The sequence below is a fragment of the Garra rufa genome, chromosome 7 (genome assembly GCF_049309525.1).
Source record: "Garra rufa chromosome 7, GarRuf1.0, whole genome shotgun sequence".
NCBI lineage: Eukaryota > Metazoa > Chordata > Actinopteri > Cypriniformes > Cyprinidae > Garra > Garra rufa.
The window spans coordinates 48,304,969-48,327,629 of NC_133367.1; the positions used below are offsets into that span (position 1 = coordinate 48,304,969).

The 22,661-nt window shown below is 37.5% G+C and overlaps 2 protein-coding genes across 4 annotated transcripts; both read right to left on the minus strand.

The window, feature by feature from the left end:
* Positions 1-395: 395 nt before the first annotated feature.
* Positions 396-6,122, minus strand: LOC141339240 (GTPase IMAP family member 8-like). Of its 2 annotated transcripts, none has more exons than XM_073844872.1 (7): positions 5,985-6,122; positions 4,499-5,093; positions 2,998-4,206; positions 2,803-2,892; positions 1,380-1,449; positions 994-1,246; positions 396-871 (listed from the first exon to the last, which is right to left on the minus strand). In XM_073844872.1, the coding sequence occupies exons 2-3, from the start codon at positions 5,067-5,069 to the stop codon at positions 3,377-3,379; spliced, it is 1,401 nt and encodes a 466-aa protein (XP_073700973.1). In that variant the 5' UTR covers positions 5,070-5,093; positions 5,985-6,122; the 3' UTR covers positions 396-871; positions 994-1,246; positions 1,380-1,449; positions 2,803-2,892; positions 2,998-3,376. The 2 variants fall into 2 exon arrangements, with proteins under 2 accessions (XP_073700973.1, XP_073700972.1); XM_073844871.1 differs by having other exon boundaries at positions 994-1,256.
* A 3,393-nt stretch (positions 6,123-9,515) lies between these two features.
* On the minus strand, positions 9,516-21,006 carry LOC141339241 (GTPase IMAP family member 9-like). Of its 2 annotated transcripts, XM_073844874.1 has the most exons (4): positions 20,896-21,006; positions 20,739-20,816; positions 11,155-11,190; positions 9,516-11,083 (listed from the first exon to the last, which is right to left on the minus strand). In XM_073844874.1, exons 2-4 carry the CDS (start codon positions 20,770-20,772, stop codon positions 10,170-10,172), a joined length of 984 nt encoding a protein of 327 aa, XP_073700975.1. In that variant the 5' UTR covers positions 20,773-20,816; positions 20,896-21,006; the 3' UTR covers positions 9,516-10,169. The 2 variants fall into 2 exon arrangements, with proteins under 2 accessions (XP_073700975.1, XP_073700974.1); XM_073844873.1 differs by having other exon boundaries at positions 20,739-20,985.
* Positions 21,007-22,661: the final 1,655 nt, after the last annotated feature.

A 22,661-nucleotide genomic window follows, 5' to 3' on the forward strand; every position in this document is an offset into this window, starting at 1 on the left:
TAAAACAAACCAATTTCTCACAATTAGCAATGCATTATCTTTTACTGTAGAGGAAGAACAGAACTTTTATAACTAGAGCTGGGCGGTATGACCAAACATTTATATCACCGTATTTTCTAAACTATATCGATGTCACAGTATTTGACAGTATTTATTTTTCCATGCATGACTAGGTGTTAACCCCATTTCCTAATAAATTAGAGAATAATGACTGCAGTATATGGACTAGTATTAACCCAGGTTTGATTGTTCTCACAAACGCTGCTGTTCACAAAGAGGTGACAGTGGCACTCATATAATGAGGTGAAGAAATCAGAATTCAGTCAAAATACACAACACTTTATTGTGCAAGTTTTGCAGCTTGAAAACATCTTTAAGATGGCTACAATGTAAACAATACGTCCCCTGTAACTGCAATATGAAAACGTTCATCAAATGAGCTGAAACAGGTAAATACAAGAGGAGTGAAACTTTTCACTTTGTCAAACATTAATAATAATTCTTGAATACTACCTGGTTGGACTTGAAGTATTTCAAATATAAAAGAAGTGTAACTTGAAAACTTCTTCAACAACTAAACCTTCACTAAGGCAATGTGCATCCAAACGGACTTTGCTTCAAGATGAGGTATATTCACACACACATTTAAACAAATAATAAATAGTACACTAAAAGTATGCAGCTTGCATAAATAAAAACTATTGCTCAACCCCAGGAACGGTATTCTGTATTCAAGTATCAAAGATATAAAAGAAGTGCAATTTGTCTTGCAGGCTTATCCTGTGGCATTGAAACAATGAAGTACTGGCTTCACGTATGACACACTGACATAATGCTCTCCAGATGAGACGTCCTGGAGTGGGCTCAACACCTGACAGAGAGATGGTATTACCGTAACAATAAAATCAAAGAAGTGCATTCACTGGATGCAAAGGAATAGAAAAAAGAGCTTTGTTAAAAATAGCACATAATAAAAGAAGAACCACCACACACCTGGTTGACAGCCTCCAGGACTTCCACATCTTGAGGATTAAAGGCCTTGACTTTTTGTCAGCCGCTAGAACCTGATGATGGCTTTCTCTTGCTCTAATACTCTTTGAATCATCATCTGATGTGATCCCCAGCTGGTGAGCGTCTCAGTTGTGAGCTGGTGCTTTGGAAGACCCCGCTCATCCTGTATCTCGGCCTGGTATGAAAAGGCTCCCACAATTTTCACGCTGTATGCTGTCCTCTTTCATAGCTCTCTCTGTAAAAACCTGTTATTATTATACATTTATTATAACAGTCAGATTATTTTAAATGAGAACATTATTTTAGGGGGAACTATTGCTTTAATCACATACGAATCATATCACGCATGTCTAATATGATATACTTACCAAGCAGGATCAAACGAGTCTCAGGCAGGTTAGCCGTCTCTTCAAGATCAGCCGGAGTGGCAGACATCTACTGCTAAAGATAATTAGTTTATATAACTGACATTATCTACAAATAAATAAAATACATTTTAATGTGTGGCTTGTTTACCCATACAAAGCAAAGAAGAGAATGGGGACCAAACCTTTAAACACCAAAATAACCATAAATGAGGAATAAAGGTAATTCAGATGAGTCGAGTTATTTATCCAGACTTCTGATGCGATTCCATTGGTTTGGGGTTAGAACAGCTCAAACTAACACTTCTCACCATACATCAATTTCTAATCGTTAATCTAACCTTGATTACACTTCTTTGGTGGATTCTAGGTAGAAATCGAGAAGCACAGTGAAAAATTAGTCACATTTGATCTGTTTTCACCCAGAACCATTTGGATTGCTTTGTAAGAGATGGATTAAATCACTGGAGTCTCATGCATTACCTTTATATGCCTTTATATCCTTTCAGAGCTTAAAGCTCCCCAAGTGCTTGGCTTAAATGGACAAACAGACATCATTTCTCCATTACTATATCTTTATTTTTAATTAGGTATGCAGCTATGACACAGCATATGTAAAAAAAGTATTGCTGTGTATTTCCACACTGTGCTGTATAACACTAGCTGAATAAATGAGAGTCATTGAGAGGATTTTCAGTTCTGGACATTCAGAGAGCGGAGAAGATAATTACCATTCACAGAATCTTCAAAACTCAATGGAAATTTGAATATTATTTATTTCCATTAAAAAAAGTCACTATTCTGTGTTTGCAATTCACACAATCATGCTGAAAATCTGAATATTAGACGTATTCATGCTGTCCTTGTGTTATTCTTTAAGATGCTTTAAATATATAACATTGTTAAAACATCACATTCATTCAACTGCTTCAAACGCTTGAATAAGAGCACAAACACACAAGCAATACTGCTTTTAAACGCATTTCCTACACTTACTTTATACTATACTTTAGTAAATATACACCGCTACATCACTGCTTACATATAGTTCTCCACAAATTAAATAATCATTTGAAATATCTGATATAATTTAATAGCTACATGTTTTAAGCTTTATCTTATATTAATGAGCTCTGCTCTGATTGGCTGTTTCACAGAGCCGCTCATCTATAGCTGGCACATGGATAAAAATATATATTTAATTAGGAGCTCTAGCCGCTTTTAATATGCGGTTTGTTGAATCTGCTGTTTTGAATCGCCGTCACTTTAGTAAATTCAGTTCTCCATTCTATGGCAGCTTTAAGAACTAATCCATTAGGTGGAGAGCTGTCATGAGAAGTTCTTTGATGCATACAAACATGTGAATGAGACCCAATGTTAAAGCCTTAACAGCAAAAAATAAAAAAGCAAAACAGTGCTAACTCACCTTGTCTGCATCAAGCATCCTGAAACACTGAAGACCTCTGAAGACGAATATCTCTGATGGAAACAGGCTAAAAGATGTGCAGCTTCTGCTCTGTGTGGATATAAGTGACCATGAATCATGATCAATCAACAACTGACTTCATGCAACAAAAGATTTAAATCAGTTTACTATAAACACTATAACACATTTATATACCCGACTGCTGCTAATCCAGTGCATTGGATCCAGTTCATTTCCAGCCGTTCTGCTGTATGTTTTATTCTGTATTGCTCTTGGGTTCTTCAACTGCAGCACGGCAGTGATGAGCTGATATCAGCCGTTTAATAATGTGTGAACTTCTTCAGTCTCTGAATCCTCTCTTTTTATTTGTCACTGTTTATTTTCTTTTCTCCTGCTCATCTTTCTCCCTCTCAGCAGTCTTAGATTTGTTCTTTATTCTTCATCTCTGTGTCTCCAGTGTGTCCTCCTCAGCTCCACTGAAAGATAAATGATGCACAACTCCACTGCCTGTTACTACCCCTGCATCGGTTTTCTCTTATCTCCTTTCATGAGAAAATATTGCAGATCAAGATGATCAACTACAGACACAGCCGTCTTTCTCCTCTCTTTTTCTATTTTCTTCATATCTGTCTAATCTAGATCTAAAACGACAAGCTTCCATCTCTGCTCTGATTCTCTCCTCTGTCTCCTTTCTCACTTTCTCAATCCTCTCTTGCATTTCTTTCTCTACTTGTTGTTTTCTCTCCTCTTCCTCTTTCTGTCTCTGCTCTTCCTCCTCTTGTCTGAATCTCTGAGCATCTTCGAACATCTGATTACTGTAGTGTCCTCCTCCGTTCTGCTCTATCATTGTGTCAATCTTCAGCAGGAGATCATTCACCTGCTCTCTGTTATTCAGATCTTTATTGTTGAAGACGTGATATCTGCCTCCACACTGCTGAACTAGATGTCTCCAGTTCCCCTCAATGAGGTCCTTGACAGACTCTTCTTCCAGCAGATCTCCATGAGTGAAGAGAATGAGGGAGTATTTTAACACATCCTGACCAAACATCATCTCAATCTGCTGAGGAACCTGCCGCTCGTGTTCGGTGAATCTCATATTCACAGGAAACACAATGAGGAAAGCGTGTGGTCCTGGACTGGATAAATAAACACTTCTTGCTATCTCTGTCATTATCTCTTCAAGTCTCATCAATGTGTCGAATAATCCAGGAGTATCAACTACAGACACAGATCTGCCTGAAACAGTGGTGTGAGCAACTGAACATTCACTGGTTACTGAACTCATTCTCATCTTAGATAAAAACTCTCTCTGTCCCAGGATTGTGTTTCCAGCTGCACTCTTCCCAACTCCAGTTTTACCCAGAAGAACAATCCGCCTGGATGGGAGACTGAAGGCAGAAGTGCCTGGTTTGGGATGAAAACAGAACAAGGGAATAGAGGGAAAAAAGGGAAAAAGAGAATAAACACTAAAGATCTCATAATTCCCTCACTATATGCCAACACATGATGTTCAACTGACTTAATTTAACTGCAAGTTTGGCTTGTGTAGCTGTCTAGTTATGTATGAAATTCAAGAGCCATTCCATGAAAAAAATGCAGATCATGGACCCACTATACAACTAAAAAGAACATATATAATTTGTAATGTAAGGTATAATAATAATAATTTCTAATGTATATTTTTAATAACACTCACCCTTTAAGCGCTGCATAATTTCTACAAGCAGCAGTCTCGCTTGCTCACTGGGTCCTTTCATCTTGTTGTTGAACACATGGTATCTCTGATCATATTTCTGGACGACTCTCTTCAGTGGCTCAGACAGATTAATATATTCTTCTATGGTCATGTTTTCATCCTCCAGTTCGTCTCCTCCGGTGAAGAGAATCCAGGTGTTCTTCAGGCGCTGGTCTCCCAGCAGCTCCTCGATCTTCTCCACAGCTCTTCTCTCTTTCCCAGTGAATCTGTCAGCTTTGATCACCAGCAGAAACACACAGAGACCTGATTCACATCTCTGGAGAACACTTTCATAGATCTGCTGAATCTCTCCATCACTCAGCTCTGTGTGGAACAATCCTGGTGTATCATAAACACTGACCCATCGTCCACAGACAGTCCCAGACTCCACAGCTACGTCTCGTGTGACTGAAGCAGAGCTTTTACTTGATTTAAAAGCTTGTCGTCCCAGTATTGTGTTTCCTGAAGCACTTTTCCCGATTCCTGTTCTTCCCAGGAGGACCAACTTCAAACCTCTGATCATTTCTGCCATTATCGATATGTGGCCTAAAAAGTGCTGCAAGACAAAAATAAGAAGAGAAAACAAGAAGAGGCTTAGGTGACCAAAACTGCATTAGCTGATTGACTGACAAACTCTTAATGGCATGCCTTTGTGGTAATTGTCTTCTTTTTTTCATATACAGATAAGACTAATACATTCAAAACTGTTATTTTATTTGTGTACACTCACAACAAACAGGATGAAGATGTGTATTCTACCATCTTGTCTCTGTAAAGTTGAGTCCACTTGTATGCATTTAACCGAATTTGAGTCATCCTCAAATTAAACCAAGAGTAACTGCATGTTTAACGATGCTTTCGACACTTACACACTGTGTTCTGAAGGACCTGGAATCTGTGTTTGCTTAGGTGAAGCTGTAGTGCTGAGAAAAATATTAATATTTCAGTATCGACACCGAAACATCTGAAATGTATCCAATACTCCTTTTCTGCAGTACACTGATATCAGCAGTGTATTCTCGCTCTCTCTTCTCTCTAATGGTGAATTCACACACACAGACACACCTCCTCAGTTTGCCAAATTCGGTTTCATCAATAATATATAATTATATCAACTGAGGATTTTACCCATGTTTTAATTCTTAAACAATAATTAATTGTAAGCCAGCATTAATTGTTAGATTCGCTGCAGATCCCTGACTAAAGACCCCTGATTTAAACCAATGTTGATATTCTGAAAACACAAACTGGATCTGATCAATTGTGAACAGAGTGGCTTTACAACAGTTTTAGATGAATTCCAATCGCATACATAGTCGGATTTGGACTGACAAAGTGAACGTAGCTTTCGTGCTCGTGTAGCCTATATATATTCAATATCGAGACTGTACCCTCATTTACACAAGGCAAGATAAAAGCTTGTGGAAAAACGCTATTTTACACTTACCTTACAGGACAATATGGTTTGAGGTTATGTTTTAATATTCCATCTTTGAACCGTTTCGATTTCCTTTCAAGTAAAACGGTGCAAGGCCTAGCATAGAAAGCACAAATGGACAGGAAAAAAGTCTGAGCAGCGTCTTCTTCTTTTGATTGATTTGCGAACAACAACCAACTTAGAGATGCATTACCGCCACCTATCGGACTGGAGACTGTGGAAACGAAACTGAAACCACGGGCCGCATATTTGCCTGTCTCTCTTTTAGATAACACCTGATTTAGAAAACCAGCTAGTTAGAAGAGAGCTACTCGTATGAAGTGTGTTCCCATTGACATGATCCCTACACAGTGTTCATTGCTTCCTTTTCCCTGACAAAGGGAAATCTAAGTTTACTACCACAGATCTATATAATGACTATACTGTTCTCTATTATAGATCAGTGTTTACTTCACTTTGGAACGTTCATTCATGAAATAGTGCGAGGTATAAGCTGTCTGTGAAGAGGAAAAATACGCTGTTGCTGCCAGATCTCAAAAAATCACTTTGCGTTTGATGCAAAACTAACTCGACTAAATCAAAGAAAAAAAAAAAGAAAAAAAAAAAAATTAACTCTAGCAAAGCAAATTTTAAAGTCAACTGAAAAATATAGACATTGTTGAAGATAGCCTGTACCAGTGGCGGCTGGTGCTAAAAAATTTTAGGGGGGCGCACACAAAATGAATCATATTGTTAATATAAGCTTTATTATCAGTAAAGAAATCATTAAACATTTTTAATCATCCAAAAAAATATAAGCCATTTATAATAATGTGATTCAGAGATGAAGGCCATAAGTTATCCACACGAGGGAGCCACAGGATAAATCTCAGTTTTAAAGTCAGTGAAAATAAATTGATTTGTAGTAAAACATTGCATATAAATTAATTTTCATAAAGTAATATATAGTCCAATATAATAAGTAACTTATGCAAAAACTGTAAATACTAAATACTTGTAGACCATTAATTGTTTTGAACTAATTATAATGGTATTAACAATATATTTGTCAAGTTGGTAGACATAACTGAATGTATGTCCAATTAAAGAAGGAACACTATATATATTTTGTGCTTATAATAATACTAACATAAACACTCACAATTTACTTGAAAAAAGACGTCTATTGTGTAACTGCATCATCCACATAAACCATTGTACCCCTACGATCGAGTTAAACTGCATTGTTTCAGTTACTTTCTGTGTAGTTGCCCACAACAATTTGGTGACAGGACTTTGAAATAAAAACAGGGAAAACGATATAAGGCATGACTTACATTGCATCTAGCGAGCAACCTTTATCCAAGCTCCATGATTCGTATGTTTGTTTTTATTTTTTTCTTCATCTGAAAGGCTTGTGATAGTTTTTTATTTTTTTAGATAAAATCAAATTTACTTTAATCTCGGAAAAGATATTGCACATATTTGACAGTCGAGAACGGTCCAATCACATGAGGACAAAATGTATAAAAACAAGATTGATTGGCTAAGATCTGAAGTGGGAGGGTCTGGGGCGCTCTGCTCTTCGCCCCGAGGACAATCTGAAACAAGCCAATCAGAGCTCAGCCTCAAGTCACATGCGTTTCAAAAATGTACAGACCTAATAGACACCTGCTGCGTCCCAATTCGCATACTATCCGTCCTAAATAGTATTCGAAAATAGAATTAGTATGTCCCAAATCGTAGTATGTTCAAAAAAGTATTCCAAAGATTCCCGGATGGTCTACTACTTGACTTCAGAATTCGAAGTGCGGATCAACGCACACTATAGGCGTTTCTCAATGTCAAGGAAGGATCCTCGGAAGCCAGAATTTCGAGGATGCTACGTCATCGACATCCGTCGAAAGACTGTTCCAATGTCGAGGATCCTCGGAGTTTCAACCAAGGACTGCGTCCTTCATTCGAAAAATATCCCATACACAGGAAAGGATGCATAAGTGTAGCCTTCGCGCTCTAAAATCACCCACAATCCTATGCGCGCAGCTTTGCTATCTTGTTCAAAAATACAAATGTCGGACGTTAGCGGAGTCATGAAGGGAATGAAGGGATCATTTTGCTCAATAGGGTAAAAATAGTGTAGTTGGGGAAATTAAAAAATAAACTTGTTTGTGAGATAGGACAAGTCTTTAACAAATAGTTGTTAAATTATAAATATTTTTCAATATCAAATATTATTACAATGGCTTGGTTGAATTCCGGTGTGTTATTTCTAGATAACAGACAACCGCGAAGTATACGGCACACGGTTGCCATGAAAAACAGAGCGTTGCTATGGACGCAGTTCTGTTCACTCAGGCAATATAATCGTTTTTAAATCAAACTCCTTTTTAATCATTGACTGTCAAGTGTGTTTAAACAGTGCAGGGTCAATTTGACGTAATGGATGTAATTATTTTTAAATGAATGATAAGAGCGGACCTTTCACTGAGGTAATGACGCAATAACGTGCACTTGCTAGCCTGTTCCATTTATGTGTTCTCCGAATGCTTAAGAGGAGTCTCGCCTAGCCTCTGAAGGAAGTGACTTGGAAGGACCAGTCCTGCCAAGGACGTATCCTTGACATTGAAACGCCTTCTAACGGCTAATATTGCCCACAACACATTGCGCGGTGAACGAGGATTCGATTAGAACTACAAACACGCATAAAAAGTGTTAAAAAACTACAAACATGGAGGATATGCGCGACCAACGGACAGGTAGAGAAAGGGGTTCGTTTGAGTGATAAATAATCAGTGTGTAACCTGATAAAAAATATATATTTTAAATGTTATCCTCGTTATATTTCATGTGCAGCAACATTATGAACTTTTATAAAGATAGGTTTGGTCATTAACGTTTAAATGCATAATTATGCAAACATGAGCAGAGTTCTCGGCATGAAAGACTCCTGAAAGAACGTGCCTCTTCATTTCATTAGGAAATTAAATTAAACGAAATGTAGATAATGTTAACTGTGATGATTGACAGGGCAGTTTAAACAGTGACAGGATTCAGGTAACTAAGCAACAGAGCGTCCGTTAAAAAAGCAGTTATGACGAAGTAGTATGTCCCAAAGCTCGCCTACTATTCTGCTACATACTCAAAAGTATGTACTTTTTCTTCACAAAAAGAGTACATACTTTTAGGGCGTAGTATAAGTAGGCGAATTGGGACGCAGCAACCCATTTGGCCGGCGTCCCGCATACACGAACAAACGAAAAACAGTTTGGATTTTTTTTATTGTATTATTTTTAACAGGTTTAACATAACTACCAGTCGAATAGTATGACAAAATAATGCAATTTCGTGATTATGTTGCAATATGTATTAGACTTATTTTTTACATGTTAGTAATCTTCTTCCTTGGCTAACTTGAGGGGGGCGGCGCCCCAGCGCCCCCTATTGACCAGCCGCCACTGGCCTATACGTTATTGTAAACATGCTAAATGGTCAAAAAAAAAAAGTATAACATGTTTTAAAAAATAACAAACATCAGGGGAAAAAAGTCGAAAGAATCACATCTGATTTCTTCTCTGATTTTATTGTTGTATGTTTCAATATTTTTAAAGATATTATTTTTGCCATTTGCATGGTCGTAGTATCACCCGAGTGGGAGATTTAACTCCTATTCACTGGGAATTAATAAATTAATAATAAAAAGCATTCAGTCGAAGCAGACAGCAGAGACATATAGACATATTGCGTATCATAACGTAAACCGTGTGTACGTTGTTTGGCGGTTTTTACTTGGAAAATGTTGTTTTCTAGCATGAAAAAAAACTATAAATAAACCTTAAACGCTAGAAGAAGGATTGCAGATGAATTTCATTTACAAATAAGGTAATGTGCATACTTTTACATCGACACCTGCCACAATGTTACCCAGTTTAAAAAGTTGCCGCTGAAGTGATAAAAGAAACATACAAAATTGAGAACTGCTGATGTAGACTCCATGCAGTACATAGATAATGGTACATATACATGATAAATGGTACATATATACACGCATAAAAAAAATGTCTCTGGGTCTCCAACTCTGCCTATGAAGAGCTGCTGTCCTGCAGACTTGAGTTCCAATGCAATCCAGTGCTCCAACACACCTGTCTGTAATCATCCTTGATGCTCAGCTGCTTCAGGTGTGTTTGACTGGGGTTCACATGTATAGACACAATGGGATTAAGATCTGATGTTGCAGAACTTCTGAAAGATCTTTTGAATTATATTCGGATGAGTGCAGGTCTGTTCTGCCTCCTGTCTGACCTCTCTGAGCTTTGCTTTATAATATCGCTGATACTCGGTCATTGTACACTTGTTCAGTCGTTCCAGCTCTTTGATCTTCTCTCCTTTCTCTTGCTCAGACAATGTCAGTGTCTCTATTCTCTCCTGCAGTTCCCTCTTCTCTTCACTAAATCTGGCCTCCAGTTCTCTCTGTAAGTCTCGTAATTTCTTATCAAACTCTTGTCTCAGTTCCTCTGGTTTAGTTTTCAGCATGTTCTCCACATCCTGGTAAGAGTCGCTGGTGTAATATTCTCCTCCATTAGCAGCGACTACAGCATCTACTTTCAGCAGGAACTCCACAACCTGACTGCGATCCTCCATGTCTTTGTTATTGAAGACGTGATATCCTCCTCTACAGCGACTCAGGATGTCTTTCAGAGCCTCGTTGGCTTTAGTGAATTCTTCAATAGGTTTGTCCAGTTGATCTCCGTGAGTGAAGAGGACCATTGTGTGTTTATCTGCTTCTTCTCCAAATATGGCTCTGATCTTCTCCACCGAGAGACTCTCTTCTTCAGTGAAGGTGTCCAGTTTAATGACCAGGATGATGGCGTGAGGTCCGGGTGCCGTCATGTTTATACACTTACCGATCTTCAGTTTCAGAAGCTCCTCCTCTGAGATGTCTGTGTCAAACATGCCCGGTGTATCTACCACAGTAATCTCTCTTCCAGCCACACTTTCTGTCTCTTTCGAGCACTCTTTAGTTACAGATGAAGGGCTTTTGACGACTCTGAAGGCCTTTCTGCCCAGGATGGTGTTTCCGGAGGAGCTTTTCCCTGCTCCGGTCATTCCCACCAGCACCAGTCTCATACACACTGAAAAACAGTCAAGCTCATCAATAATAGACCGATTGAGAATCAACTCATTTGGGAATGTTTATACTTACTGTTCGGATGATCAAACATAAAGCTGCCCCTTCTTCCTACAAAGAGAATAAAATTATTTAATTAATTTTCTTTATTTTTAATTAAAATAATCAAAAGTGGCAGTGAGTCTAGTTAAATGCCCAATGTAATGAAAAATAGTCTTTTCCCCATTCACACAATACTACACTCAAAAAAATAGTTCTAATTAGAACCGTATCATTCTGAATAGGCATGGGATGATAACCGGTTTCAAGGTTTACCGCGGTTTGAAAAAGTCACGGTTTCAAAACCGCAAACAAAAAAAGTTATACCGTTCCTACGATATGTGCATTTTCTGTGTCAAAGTGAAAGCGCAGGACTCTCTACTGGGTTGTGTGTGTGTGTACCTGCAGAGAAAACAATGCAGCCCCTCCCCCAGCGGTTAGTGCTGTAGACGCGTGTCTGTGATTGTGTATGTGATCCACAGTCAGTGAGATTCAGCGGTGATATAAGTTCAGGATGGCCGAAGAGGGTGAACCCCCACAACACAGAGCGGGGAATAGCAGACTATATGTACTAACCTCACGTTTCTGTGATTGAACATTAGTACAACAACTAAGCTAAAGTGAAATCACGTCTTTGCTTTTAAGCCTCCTGCCACGTTAAAGGTGCAGTGTGTAGGTTTTTGCGGCATCTAGTGGCGAAAAGGTGAATTGCAACAGTCCACCGCTCACCCCTCCCTTTACAGAACTACGGAAGCCCATACAGAATTAAAATCTCACCTTTTTTGACAGCAACAAATAGTGTGATTTCCTTTTAAACGTAATTTAAGCAATTATATTTACTTAATCATTCAACAAAACTATGTTATTGTGAATATTACTGTTACTTGTTCATCATTGTGTCTTTTTCGTAAGCTGATAATTCTAAGTTAATAAAAACATAATGGTTCATTAAGTAGTAAGGTCTTTATGCACCCCTGAAAACATATTTATTGCACCTCTGTCTAGAGATCATCTTAAATATTACACAGTGCACCTTTAACATCTTTTCTAAATCATGGCATTAAAAAAAAATTTTGCTGGTTCTCACATGTCTGTGAGTATTTGTTTATTTTTTGAACTGTCACTAATGGTTATATTTTTGCTTTGATTAGTGATTGCATTTTTTCCATTTAGAAGGATTTGTTTTTGAACATTTTATTTTGTTGATTATTGTTGAGCTGCAGGCTTAGGCTCACACAAGTGACTGAAATTAATTTAATTAAGAATATTCAATTATTTATTGTATTTATTGTGCCTGATGTTCCATGTTACAAAATGTTCTATTTGTTTCCTAAAATAAAATATACTGTGTTCAGTTAAAAAAATGTTTTTGTTTTTTTTACCCAGACATTTAAATATAACATTGTAGAGCAGTAATCACAATACCGTGAAACCGTGATATTTTTATCCAAGGTTATCATACCGTCAGAATCTTACACCGGCCCATGCCTAATTCTGAATAATCTTTCATATGCTGAGATGGTTCTTTTCTCCAGTCTTCTTGTTTTTCAGATCTGTAACTGTCAAAGCCACATCATTACTGGTTTTCTGGAGCTAAAGACAGACCGTCAACAGGGTAAGTATTGGGGTGTGCCATATTACGATTTTTTGCTTGTGGACGATTAAAATGTCTCCACAATCTGCTTTTGAATAAATATGGTAGAATGGGGCTACAGTGTGCCTCCGTCTCAATATACTCTACATACATTCACTCACAGGACACTACACTTATTCACAATCACAAAAGTACATTATTATTTTTGCATACAAAGCCATACCGGATAAATAACGTCTAAATAACGCCTGATTACCGGACCAAGCCATCTTTCACATCTGATTCGCTATAACTGTCAAAAACATGCAAGGATTACATATAAACATAGTTGGTTGTGACTAAAGTGAAAGTAAACAGTGAAAAAAACGGATGTGCGCCTGGAGACATTATATGTGTGAAGCTCTTAAAGCGACAGAACCAAACATGCTGCAGATTGTCATTAAAGGGACAGTTCACCCAAACTCACTTACAGTATCGGTGGTTTTATTTTTATCTTGTGCTGAACACAAAAGAAGATACAGAGCCTGGGATGTCACCTGAAAATCAATCCATGACGACGTTTTTTCAGTTCGGCCCTTCAGTTTATAAACTGTACTCATGAATTTGTAAACTGTTCCTCGGTTTAACAAATCGAGCCCACAAATTTCCAATCCATGCGCTCACATTTTGTAAACCGTACCTTCAGATTACACACAAATTCATAATTCCCACAGGCTTGTAAACTGTACTCACTGATTTGTGGCCTTGCCATGCATTGCATTGTGTTTTTATTAAACTTTATTTTTCATAGTAGGCTCTATGATGGCTGCTTTGTAGCGTTTATTTTACGTTGATCAATAGGATAGCTGCTAAAACACCACACCTGTGTTTTATCCTATTGGTGATTAATGTAAAATATATAAATAAATATGTGCACCTTAGCGGCAGGGATGTCTTTATATGAATGTATCTGAAGGGAACCGACTGTCCTCAGAAACATGTCGTTGGCATTTTCATTCAATGCCTGATAAAACTGCATTAGTGCTGCTTTGTGTACAGCTGTTATTAGGGAAACCGTTCAGCGCCCCCTCGCGACAGAGAATTAATTTTTATTTCCACATTTTTCATCTGTTTATGGTCAAATTATTGCAATTATCGATCCATGTTTTTATGCAGCAAACACAGAGTTGTAAATGTGAAAGAAGTCAATGTGCCTTCTAAAAATCTAAACAATTAAGTAAGGGAATTATCGCAGAAATAAGCCCCGACAGTGTGATCAGGATCTTGTGTCACACTGAAAGGGTTTATTTCTGCGATAACTACAGGCTGCCTGTACATTATCCCGCTTATTACACGGCTACTTGCCACATAAGGAAGAAAACTGGACATGAATATGAATTTGAAACATTTTCTTGGCATATTTGTTTTAATTTACCATTTTTATCCTTCCGCGAAACGCTATAGTACCACGAAGGGCTCTGAACCGGTTCAAGGAACGAAAACGAAAAACGAAAACAAATGACATTGAACAGGAACAAAAACGAAAACAAAATCAATTTTAATCGTTCTGAACAGAAACAGAAACAGAAATTCCAAATTAACCGGTTAATAACGGTATTTTTATCGTTCTCTTTATTATGTAAATTTGGCAGACCAAAAACATGAATTCAAATTGTGTGCGCAAATGCGACGGTGACGCATACACCGTGAAATGCCCGCGAAGCAGACGTCATCATCATTAGCAGGGCCCTTTCTGATGCGACGAGCTTAAGGTTACCAAGCACCTGGCTGTTTCATGTGCAAAGGTATGTTTAGGTTTAAGTTATTGTAGCCTAATTAAAACTTGTAGTTAAAGGCCCTGATCACACCGAACGCGTTTTTGCAGTGAGAGGCGCCTTTTTTTAATGGTTTTCTGTTGGCAGTGAGTGTTCTACGCGCTGCTTATGCGCCCCAGTCGCCTCGCGTTTTCGCCGCCTGCTGCGCCTCGTTTTTGCAGGAGCGCTCTGAGCACCTGAAGTTGAAAAAAAAAAACAACTCTGAGCGGAAAAAACGCCCGACGTCTTTTGCGTTTTTTCCATTGTACAATCGAATGAATGGAGAGGCAGGCCTTCTGTTGTGGTGACGAAAGTTTACCGTTGCTTAAAAAGTCCGGAGACTGCAAGAAATGGAGGAGAAACTTTTTGGTGTCTGTCGTGGGTAAACCAGAGCTATATTATTTAGGGTTTCTGCTAATATGACAGTTTACTTAACAGCAAAAAACTCAGATTTTAGAGCGCTCGCGCTATAATCCTTTGATTTGACTGACAGGACAGCTGTTTTGGTTGTTGCCTAGCAACATAAAAAAACCGCAGCACACTGCTCTAACTAAACTAAAAGACGCGTTCGGTGTGATCGGGGCCTTAGTAGGTTATAGATTCACTTTTGCTGAAGCCCATCCAGTTTTTCCAGTAGCCTATTTGGTATATTATAATTGAAGTTGTTGATCTGTTGTGTTAGATGTAAAAAAAGAAATTAGGGCTGCAACGATTAATCGAACGATGTTGTGAGGCGCGTCTAGACAATGAAGCCGGTACTTTGATTAGTAGTAAATCTCCATCACGTGCGTTCAGCTGGAGCGGCAATTCAAACACCCCGCCGTAAATCACTGACAAGCCACGCCAAATCGCGCTGAAAATCGAATTCGAATTTCAGCGCGATTTGGCGTGGCTTGTCAGTGATTTACGGCGGGGTGTTTGAATTGCCGCTCCAGCTGAACGCACGTGATGGAGATTTACTACTAATCAAAGTACCGGCTTCATTGTCTAGACGCGCCTCACAACATCGTTCGATTAATCGTTGCAGCCCTACAAGAAATCTATTGTTGTTTTATAATGTTACAATGCGTTATGTTTTCTTTTACTTTTATGTATTAAATGTAAAATCATATTCACTATCTGGAGTTCGTTTTGTTTGGGTGAAAATAGCCTATAATAGGTATATTAGGTAATAAGTCAACATGTTTTTATCGCAGATTAAGCCGTGTGGTCAGGATGTTAAGCGGATGGTCTTGAAGGGGCTTATTTCGCTATAGTATTATCAAACAAGAAAATAGTTTAAAAAAAATTATTAGCTCATTTGTAACGAGTTTCCAGGTGAACTCGTTTACTTTCGGTTTTAAAGACATTAAGTTCAAATGACACGAACACGGAATTTGGTTTAATCATTTGTAAACATAATGCCAAACATGTTATTAAAAGGCACACTATCTATCTATCTAATAAAATAACGTTATTAACTGGTATTTTTTCTAGAAAACCGTTTTCGGAACGTATTGTTTAATGAGGAACGCAAAAACAGAAATGTTATAATATCGATTCTGCTCGGAGTGAACCGAATGGATTTTTTTTTCGTTTTTAAGCCCTGGTACCACGTGACTAACATTCAAACGATGCATTCTGTATTTTTTGTGTCATGCTCTATTTTGTCAAGTTCAGTCTCAGTAAGCTCTCTGTGTCGTTGTTTGTTCTTCGTAATTCAATTTTCGTCTTAATTGGGGAGTCATTTGATTCGTCCGAATCTCTCCACTGTTCAAACGTTTTGTTTTTACCGTACATGTTAAAATTAATGTCGAAATTTTCCATTGTTAATTGTGGTTGTCCAGTGTTTGTCACAAGATGGCGCCAAACGGTAATCTTTGTTGGCACGGAGGGATTTTAAACACACAAGTAGTACCGGCTATGCGTTATTACTTTGGAGCGGTGATTATTTGAACAGAACGAACCTGCAAATGTCTCAACTGACCAATCAGAATCAAGCATTCCAGAGAGCCGTGTAATAAGTAATATTAATGTTATATATCTTATATAAATAAGAAATTATATACTTGATTTATCACTTTTATATGGTATAAAGGTTGAAATGCCATTGTATTAGATATATTGTTTTGTGTGAAGCTGTATCTGAATTATAAATCATGTAATTTTATGGCCTAATATTCTACCGTTCATTGTCCAACCCCACTCATACTGTTCATTTAACTTGTGCAGCTCTTAAAAAAAAAGGTCATAAATTGCCTAAATTGCTAGATTTAAAAATTCTGCAGCTACTCTAATTGGTGAAATAAAATTCCTTCCATGATATTTGATTATATTTGTGTATTGAAAACATTTTTGATTGACATTTAGACTCCTATCTGATTTTCTATATTAAAATAAATGTCTTTTTTATTTGGGCTAGTTAAATATATTTTCGGGCTACTAAAATCTGATGAGTAAGGGCTACCAGAGATTTTGACATTTACCGATCCCTGAGCCGTCAATCACTCCCTGTCACTGACACTACAATGCGGCTCAGATATCACAAGTACGTCTGCAAGATGTCTGTTAAAGATCTCTTGATCTGGAAAGCATAATCGTGTACAAACATCTGGCAGGCGTCTGTAAAATGTCAGTTTTACACACATTCTGAATCTGAATCCCAAACATCTTAAAGACGTCTAATAGACGTCTAATTCACATCTGATAGGAAACGTCCAATAGACGTATTGCAGATGAGCAAACTACGTCTTACAGATGTCTTGCAGATATAAATGCAGACATCAAATAGACATCTCCGAGATGTATGTGTGCTATCAGGGATAAACATGCCTGGTGTGCATCTCAGAGACGTCTATTTGAGGTCTGCATTTACATCTGCAAGACGTAGTTTGCTCATCTGCAATACGTCTATTGAACCTGTATCTGAAGTAGGGCTGGGAGATTTGGCCTAGAATCAGAATCTCGATTAATTGAACATTTTAACCCGATTACGATTAATGAACGGTTATTTTATTCATTAATAAAATTACATTTAATTATATTTATATAATATTTATTTTTTTGCCCTCATAGTTCACTGACAAGTTTTGTACAGTAAATATGCTGCTCACATATTACAAGTGAGAGATTTTTGAATGAAGCGTGCATTACTTGATTTTAAAATAATTGAAGGAAACACACACTCTATTCATATCAATCTATTATATATGATTATTTATTGAACATCAGTGTTGAACAACTGAAATTAAAGCACACATTGCTTAAAACGAAAAGTCACATTTTTCTTAAATTAAACTTGCACTTTTGGAAACAAAATAAATTATTTTCAATGTTTTTCATATAAAAAGTAGAAAATAAGCAGTATCTCTTCTAAATAAAATTACTCTTGTATATCCTGTAATTATACTACAGGGCCGTTGAATGCTTGAATCTGATTGGCTGACGAACGTTCTAGAGGTGTTCAATATATTCAAGGAAACGCACATTCCGTACAATAGAATCGCCAATTACTAGAGCACTTTCATCAGGTTTCTCAGTGGGTGCTTCACTGAGTGGGGAGAACCTGTTTGATGTTCTGATCGGAACGGAAGAGCGGTGTTTTGACCCGCGACTATGCCGCCTCACAGTCACCCAATTGCCCTGCTGCATGGGCGTTGTTACAGGAACCGAACAATGTACAGGGCTTTCTGAGCTAGTCACATCCAAAACCGTATCTAAGGCCCTCACATTCTTACTATCTTACTCCCTCCCCGTCCATAAACAAATTACTGGAGCTTTCCAGGAGAAATAACAATACGGGGGGGTTAAATACGGGATACTTGTGGGAAAAACAGGAGTGTTGACAGGTATTTTCCTTGCTTTTCCTCACCATCATCCTCATGTTCTTCCTGCCAGTGCAACCAACTTCACCCAGTGTGCATAAAGGGTCATGTGACATGTGTTTTCGGCTGTGTGCATAGACAGAGATTGGTTCTGAAATGCTGTGGAAACGCCAGTGTAGACAAGGATCATTTTCATTTAAAACTAAAAAGTAGGGGTTGAGCTCGTTGCTATGGATGATGTCAGCATGCTTGTTAACTATACTGATTGTCCATCTTCCATCAGACCTCTACAAATGATCCAGAATGCAGCAGCACTGGTCTTCAACCCCTTAACTGTCACTTCTATTTTTGAACAGCGACATGAAAATGAAGAATACAAACCTATTTTTTTTATAATTCATGAACAAAAACATTTTGTAATATTAATTTAATGCACTTTTTCCATGTAAATTCATTGTCTGATTTTAAAATGGCTTTCAAAGGGTGAATTTTGATATTTTAGGTTGTCAACTGATACATCATTTCTTGTGATTTCTAAAGTGTGAGAGAAAAAGTCTGTTTGTGTCAAAGGTCTGAACTCCTGTTATCAAGTAGATTTTCCAGGTGCACTCTTGTTATAAATGAATTATTATTTTTCCTACATAATTTGTAAAACACAAAACATGTCAAATATCTATTTAGGAGCCTTAGACCTTTCCAACAATATATAGTTTGTCATGATTATATTAGGATTTATTTGTAAAATGGTGAAGAAACTTAGGCGTCCCACAGAGTGGATGGTGACAGTTAAGGGGTCAATGAGCCCAAGAAGGCCCATGTTACACCTCTCTTCATATCCCTGCACTGGCTACCGGTTACAGCACGCATCAAATTCAAGACACTGATGCTGGCATATAGGACAGCCACCGGATCATCACCTGCCTACCTCCATTCACTACTACACATCTACACTCCTTCCAGAAGACTGAGATCCTCTAGTGAAAGACGCCTCATTGTACCACCACAGAGAGGTATGAAATCACTTTCCAGAACATTCTCCTTCAACGTTCCTGTCTGGTGGAATGATCTTCCCACCCCTATCCCGAATACAGACTCCTTAACAGCTTTCAAGCCACTGAAAATCTTTTTCGACACTATTTGACTCTATAATAAAAAATAAATAAAAAATACCTTTGTTCTCCACTCTTTCTTGATACTCCCTTTCTATCCAGCACTCATCTAACAACGCCTGATATATGGTATTTTTGAGCACTTCCTATGTTGATCTGCCTCCTTAGGATGAATCACTTGTTGTATTCCCAATTGTTAGTCGCTTTGGATAAAAGCCTCTGCTAAATGAATAAATGTATATGTAACTATGCACACTGTGATTGGCTGATAGTTAATACATGCAAACATAAAATTTAACTAAATTAGACGCAAGAACAAGGACATAATCAAAGGACAATTTGGAGTTGGGAAGATGTGTGGGAAAACATATGTGCAAATAAATGCAGCGTGTTTCTAAAACTTTTACATTCTAAAGCAGATTGCCAATTTTAGCTTTGCTGGGGGGAAAAAAACACTAGAAACCATCAGAGGTTTTCAAAGTTTTGCTATATTGGGAATTGTACTGATTTTAATGCAAACTGTGGTAATTGGTCACCTTCTATTGTTGGCCTGTTAAAACCAACAATAATTATAATGTTTAATAGTTGATGGTTGGTAATGTTTGTACTGGTATTTGCAGTGGAAACCACTGGTATTTGTGATGGTTTGTTTTGTTTTTCAGCAGGAAGGAGTCCTCTTCACTACTAATGTCTCACAGATTTAGGAGCTAGTTTTAGCACTTAAACACTTTGTGAAATAGTCTTAGAGCAAAAATTCAAGAGTCCTAAATTTAGGATTGACACACCCATTATTTTTTCATATTTTCTCCTAAATCTGCAAGTTATGAGCTACTTTTAGCCTTAAGATGTTTTGTGAATGGCATCAAACTACAAATGATGAACCCTAATTTGGAAATGTTTGAAACCATTTTTCTTTAGAGTGTACCACAGTTTTTTAAATTTGTTTTAAACGTATTTATTTTATACTGTTTACCTTTTAAAGTGATGAAAAAGTCACTTCAACTCAGCCATTTGTTTTCACAGAAATTCACATTTAGTTGCCATTTCAACAATACTTAATTTCAGATCTGTGCAGTTGCTTTGCAGGGTCATTTAACAAGCATTTAACTGAAATAACTGACAGCAGGCTGTTGAAGTAACAATGAAGAAAAGCTCAAATAAAAACTGGCCCCTTTCAGGTTCAGAGGTAAACAACACGCGATGAAATCGAAAGTGAAACAGAACTAAGACTCTGGAGAAAACTCACACTTATCTGCGACTAGTTACGCTATTCATTTCAGTCAACGTTGGTCTAAAATTGCTCTTGAGGGCAGAAAGTTACCTGCTGTCTCTGTTGTGGGGCTTGAGGAAGCCATGCTTCTGATTTATCCGCGAATTTCCTCCCTACGATCACCGGAAGCTGAACACAAGCCAAAATAAAATCATGCCAGTTCAGTGGAGCCTGGATGCGAGACAACAGAAAAGTTGCACCAACTTACATGGGGTTATGTCGTTAGCTTATATATATTTTTTTTTTCGTGAGAGAATATATCATTCTTTTGCGTTTTTGGAGCTGACGTTTGGGTTGTTTCTTCTTCTTCTTCTTCTTCTTCTTCTTCTTCTTCTTCTTCTTCTTCTTCTTCGCGGTATAACGGCGGCTTGCATCCATGAGCGTTGCACTACCGCCTCCTTCTGGATTATTCTCCAGTTTATTATCTCCAGCTTGTTTTCCGCGATCATATTCTCCTTACAGACCCGTTCTAATTAAGAAATTACAAATATTTGTCCTGCCTTGTCCAATCACACCACTTTGCAGTGTATCTTTTATACCTGCCCCTGTCAACCCATCTCTTCCCAGCAAACACAAAACGTTTTTACAACTTTTCACAATGTTGTATTTTGTTTGCAATTAGGTAATGTTGCAGTACAACGTTGTAAAAACTTGTTTTAATGGTTTAAATTAATGTAACCAAAATAAAACATTTTTAAAAAACGTAAAAACAGTACCAAAATACAACCAGGTCAAATGTGTGTGTGTGCAAATGGACAAATATTGCAATCAGTACCTAGGTGTCCAAAGGCCGATTTGTGTCAAACAAAATACACAGAAATGTAGATTTCTGGAGCATTTACAAAAATGAATAAACATCTATTCTTTAAAAAAAAAAAAATGTTGGGAAAAAAAGAGACTTTGTGCAAGAACTAACTTTGTATATTTTCTTTGAGCTACAAAACAGCATTACTTCTGTGCAATTAAAGTACATTGAGCACCACATTTGTTCTTCTAATCTGACGGACTTTAAGTATACTAATTTAGTACTCATGGTATTTTCATTGAGTGCATAAATATGTAATGGTATCTGTAGTGTACTTGGTATGAAATAAATGTTTTTCAAATACATTTTAGTATATTTATTTTTTACTAGTGTGAGAAAGAGAGACCATCAGGAATCTGTAAACTGGAAACGAATAATTCAACAATGACTTTCAGATTGAATGCGGTGCACTTAAAGTCTTTGAAGCTTTCTGTGCTGTTGAATTTTCATTGAATCTCCAGACATCAGTGTCATTATAAGGACTTTTATATGTGTTTGGAAACTTGAAAGAACATATAAAGTATAAATACATGTTATTTACACTGCGTTTCAAATTATTATGCACTTGCCATTTTTGTTTGCTTTTCCAAATCAGTCAGTGTGATAAAGGATTAATTTTATCCTCAACTATTGAGAATGTTATCACATGTGAAAGAACTCAATGTCAACAGTTTTATTGATATTTGGAAAAAAAAAAAATGTTGTTCCAAATAATTATGCAGAATGCAGTTTGAAAACATTCAATGAGTTACAATCAACTCAAAACAGAAATGTGTCATATGTGCTGCATGGACAGATCATTTCTCCAAAAATAAACACAATTTTTAAAAAAGTAAACACAACTATTTAATTGAACTATCAGGGACCCTAAAGGGACCTTTCACTTCCCAATATTCCAGCCCAAATCTTCCCTCCTCCATCTCCTTGCTGACGTCTCTTTTGTCTTGTTGGAACGGGATGGCCATTCACCAACCATCCAGAACTCCATCCATCTGGACCATCAAGTGTAGCACAGCATTCGACCAGTGAATAAAACTGTTGGGAAATGTAGTCTTCATGTAATTCTGACCCCATTGCAAACGTTTCTCTTTGTGAGTTTTGGTTAAGGGTGGTCAAATACAGCTTTATGCATAACTGCCATCCTCTGAAGGATCCTGCATCGAGAGGTT

Coding starts and splice junctions, on each gene's coding strand:
- LOC141339240 (XM_073844872.1), bottom strand. CDS start 5,069: ATGGCAGAAATGATCAGAGGTTTGAAGTTGGTCCTCCTGGGAAGAACA. Junction 4,207..4,498: donor AATTATGCAGCGCTTAAAGG/GTGAGTGTTATT, acceptor ATCCCAAACCAG/GCACTTCTGCCTTCAGTCTC.
- LOC141339241 (XM_073844874.1), bottom strand. CDS start 20,772: ATGGCTTCCTCAAGCCCCACAACAGAGACAGCAG. Junction 11,191..20,738: donor CCCCACAACAGAGACAGCAG/GTAACTTTCTGC, acceptor TTCTCTTTGTAG/GAAGAAGGGGCAGCTTTATG. Junction 11,084..11,154: donor TATGTTTGATCATCCGAACA/GTAAGTATAAAC, acceptor ACTGTTTTTCAG/TGTGTATGAGACTGGTGCTG.